The 4721-nt window shown below is 36.4% G+C and overlaps 1 protein-coding gene across 1 annotated transcript in view; it reads right to left on the reverse strand.

The window, feature by feature from the left end:
• Window positions 1-81, reverse strand: part of LOC111537424 (keratin-associated protein 1-4) — a 7200-nt gene extending 7119 nt beyond the window's left edge. The window contains 1 exon segment of the mRNA XM_026448961.2: window positions 1-81. This exon segment is cut by the window's left edge and continues 12 nt beyond it. Coding sequence (XP_026304746.2) covers window positions 1-81 — 81 coding nt within the window.
• Window positions 82-4721: the final 4640 nt, after the last annotated feature.

A 4721-nucleotide genomic window follows, 5' to 3' on the forward strand; every position in this document is an offset into this window, starting at 1 on the left:
TGGCTGGCAGCAGCTGGAGCCACAGGTCCCACTGGTGGAGCAGCTGGGAAATCCGCAGAAGCTGGTCTGACAGCAGGCCATGGTGTCAGGAGTTGGTCTGAAGTTTGGGTTGCTTGGAGGAGTTTCTGAGTTATGGCTGCCTATTCCACCTCGGGCTTTTTATAAGTCTTGACCAATTCCTCTATCTGTGGCGAGCAACATTTTTATCTTGTTACTCTTTAAACCAGCCTTTCTAGGGCCCTCTGATGGTTCAAATGCTGAATTGTTTTAAATATATCTTGAAATTGATTTTTCCTTATTGCTCAGCTAATACTCACCAAATGTGTTTGTCCTTGGTAAAAATGTTAACATTTTGTTTTCAAACAATGGTGTAATTTCCACTTGAGCTTCAGCTTCAGTTTTGCACTTGTGGGCATATCATCTGACAAGGTGACTCTCACCCATAAGATGATGTGATTTTGGGGATTGTATTCACCAAACCTCAAGTCTCCAGAAAAGAATTATTAATCATGACTGTTCTTATGTAAGACTGCTTTATATTTTTTAGACTAGTAAGATTATACTCTCTCAATATAATCTTATTAGCCAGATAGAAACTCTGATAAACTCTACATTCATAGAAATTCATAGATTTTTCCCTGAAATGAAATCTTTCCAATTTCTGTGATATCTCCTGAACTTCACGTTCATATTTGAGGAAACATTGATCACTCAGGAGGATATATAAAACAAAACCTGTTCAATTCCAATGTCTCTTAAAAGAGAGGCTAAAATTCACATTCAGTAATTGGAAAAAGATTGCAAAATATTTTAATGAAATTTACACTTCTCTATGAAAGACAAAAATCACCAGTATATGGATTATCTGGCATATAATTTCTCAAAGGCAGAATTTATTTTTAATTTATGTCATTTCACATTACTAAACTATGTGTCCTGTAAAAAGATATTAGACCAAAAGAGCAAGACAACTGAATTTAGGAAGGGGAATCAATCAAAGAAAAAGCAAGAGTTAGAAAATACTTTTATCTGCTTTATAAGGCAGGTTAGAAAATGGGTGACCCAATATAGTTCAAGAGGTGTAGTATAATAAATGCAAAGAGATTAAGACAAATTTCAACAAAATAAAAGTTAAAACAATTCCTGGCCATTGCTAGAAGAAAGAATGTGATTTTCTACTGGGAGTTTAGGGTTACATAAGATACATGAAAAAAGTCTGGACAAAAACATATTATTTCTACTTGGGGTAGGTTTATTTCTCCCTTCCAATCATGAATAGAAACACATAGTTAGCATTTTATGAGGTGGTGGTGTTTGTACAGGAATGGGGTTATATTACAATGTGATTCATGCCAGCATCAGTAAAGATGTTCATGTCATATGGTAACTATGACTGTAGGTATGACGTTGAAAATGGTTATATGTAATCACTGAATGTTGGAGATCAAAAATGTGTAAATTATCTTGTTCCACCACTTAATTTTATAGGTGTAGAAACTGACATCATTCTTATTATAAATAGCACATATTTATTAACTTCTACTATGCCCACAGCACTAAAGGCTTATACAGAAAGCAGGACCCCATCTGTTTGTTTCATATCTTGCTCTAGTATAAAAATCAGTGTAGTAGTAACAGGAGGGATTAATCAAGGAAAAGAATTAAGTAAAGAACTGTTTAGTCTCAAAGTTCTAAATGGGAACATTGGTGGTATGGTATGGAGCACTTTTCATTTTCACTTAACATTGGTTGTTGTTAGAACACTCTTGAGTCTTGGAGAGGTTAAGCGACTTGTTCCATTCCCACAGGACGCAACTAGAAGAGCTCATTCCTAGACCAGTTCTTTTTATTTTATACCATGCTGCTTTTCAGAATCAATTAATGTTAGTAAAGCTCTTTGTATTTGTCTTTTTTTCTTAAAAAAGGTGTTTTGTAATAGCTCAAGAATATAAATATTAGATGGTAGACAGATGACACTATGGACTAGCGATTTTAAATACACAGTAAATAAGTATAAATATGTTAAAGTTCTTTTAAGTATCTGGACCAGAGACTTTTTTAAAAAAAATTATTATTATACTTTAAGTTCTAGGGTACATGTGCACAACATGCAGATTTGTTACATATGTATACATGTGCCATGTTGGTGTGCTGCACCTATTAACTCGTCATTTACATTAGGTATATCTCCTAATGCTATCCCTCCCCCCTCCCCCCTCCCCACAATAGGCCCCGTTGTGGACCAGAGACTTAACAATGGGAATAAATCACATTTACTTCCTAGTCATTTTTTGTTTCTCACATTCAACTAAGTTAATATACTTTCTGGGTTTCTACATCTGCCATACTCATTGTGTCTTCTTTATTCCATGGGTATTATCTTAGTCGAGCCCTTATTGTACATTGCTTGGACCAGGGCAATATCTTCCTGATTAGTTTCTGTATAGTTCTGTGCAACTTATTTCTCTGGCCTTTGACCTCTGTCTTTATAAGGAGCTATCATGAGAATTGTCCCAATGCCCAGCTCTTGTTATGCCATTTTCCTGCCCCAAAGCTTTCAATAGCTCCTTACTGCTTATTGCATTAAGGGTGTACTCCCTTGGCTAGTATTCAAAGCACACAAATTTTCCAAATCTTTCTTTCACTATCACTCTCTATATATCCAGTGTCCCCAGCCAAACTGTACTCTGAACAATGCTATGGTTCCCCTCCCTCCATACCTTTGCTCATACTATTTCTATTGCTACGAATGCCATCCCTCTGATCTGGGTAGCACAATCTGAACCCATATAGAATGTTAGCTTCTCTTTTCAATCTTTCTTTTTTTCCCCCAAGCAATAGTGACTTCTGTGTTGACACCACACAGTGTTGTACTTTTATTTTTTTATATTCTACTTTTTAGATGAATTTTAGGTGAATATGACTCATGTCCCTAGAAGCTTTTTGAAGAGGGGAACATTTTTAATTCAATTTTAATTTCTATTTTATACCATGTAGCCTGTGACTTGCATATGGTAGGCAACAGTGCATTTAGACCCTATTTGTCAACGTATTTAAAAACAACCCAAAATGGATTAAATACTTAAATATAAGACCGCAAATAATAAAACTACTAGAAGAAAACATACAGGAAGCATTTTATGGCACTGGTCTGGGCAATGGTTTTTTTCTTGGGGGGATAAGACCTCAAAGGCACAGGCAACAAAAGTGAAAGTAGACAAATGAGATTATATAAAAGTAAAAACCTTCTGCACAGCAAAGGAAACAATCAAATCAACACAGTGAAGAGACAACCTAGAGAATGGGAGAAAATATTTTCAAACTATGCATCTGACCAGGGGTTAATATCCAGAATATATAAGGAACTTGAACAACTCAACAGTGAATAACGATAATAAATCCAATCAAAAATAGGTAAAAGACCTGAATAGATATTTCACAAAAGAAAACACACAAATGGCCAACACATATATGAAGAAGTGCTCAGCATCACTAATCATCATGAAATGTAGATCAAAACCACGATGAGATACCATATCACCGCAATTAGAATGGCTATTATCAAAAATACAAAAAAGTAACAAATCCTGGTGTGGATGTGATAAAAGGGGAGCTCATACTAGGTTGGAGGGAATGTAAAGTGGCATAGCCATTCTGGAAAACAGTATGGAGGGTCCCCCAAAAATAGAACTACCATATGATCCAGCAATCCCACTATTGAGTATCTGTCCAAAGGAAATGAAATCAGTATGTTGAGGAGATATCTGCACTTCCATGTTTGTTGCAGCACTATTCACAGCAGCCAACATATGAAAACAATCTAAGTGTCCATCAATGGATGAATGGATAAAGAAAATATGACACACACTGTCTCACACACACAAAATGGAAACTATCAGCCATAAAAACAATGAAATACTGTCATGTGCAACAACATGGATGAACCCGGAGGACATTATGGTAAGTGAAATTAACCAGGCACAGGAAGACAAACAACACATTCTCTCACTCCTATGTGAAATCTAAGGAAGTTAATCTCGTAGAAGTAGAGAGTAGAATCCTGGCTACCAGAGGCTGGGGGGAGTGAGAGGAGGGAAGGATAAGCAGAGATTGGCCAACAGGTACAAAGTTACCGATAGAAGGGATAAGTGTTGGTATTCTAATGTACAGTAGGGTGACTATGGTTAGTAATATTGTATCGTATATTTCAAAATAGCTAACAGAGAAGATTTTAAATGCTCTTCCCATGAAGAAATGATAAATGTATGAGGTGATGAATATGCTAAACACCCTGACTTGATTATTACAAAATGTATACATGTATGGAAACATCACACTGCACCCCATAAACATGTACAATTATGTGTCAGCTTTTTTAATTAAAAGTTAATTTAATACAAAACATTAGAATGAGTAAATAAAACCAAAGTTTTTGTAAGACCAAAGAACAGATATTTATTAGAAAATAAACATGCCACAAAATCTTAGATAGGAAGAAGGAAATTGCTTCCTTTACAAAGACTTCAGAATGGCCCACGTCTTAAGAGATGAGCCCGGTTCTCGGTTCCCAGCTTGGTTGATGTGGGGTCTTGCGGGCTCAGGGCAGGAGGTTTGTTAAAGTAGAGAAACGGGAGTGTGACTTTTTCAGAAAGTGAGTTGTATGTTCCCGGCAGTCAGTGCCCTGCTCAGCAGGAGAAGGTCCTGCAGGTGGTGCTGCAAGG

Source organism: Piliocolobus tephrosceles, chromosome 16, assembly GCF_002776525.5.
Source record: "Piliocolobus tephrosceles isolate RC106 chromosome 16, ASM277652v3, whole genome shotgun sequence".
In the NCBI taxonomy this organism is placed as follows: Eukaryota; Metazoa; Chordata; class Mammalia; order Primates; family Cercopithecidae; genus Piliocolobus; species Piliocolobus tephrosceles.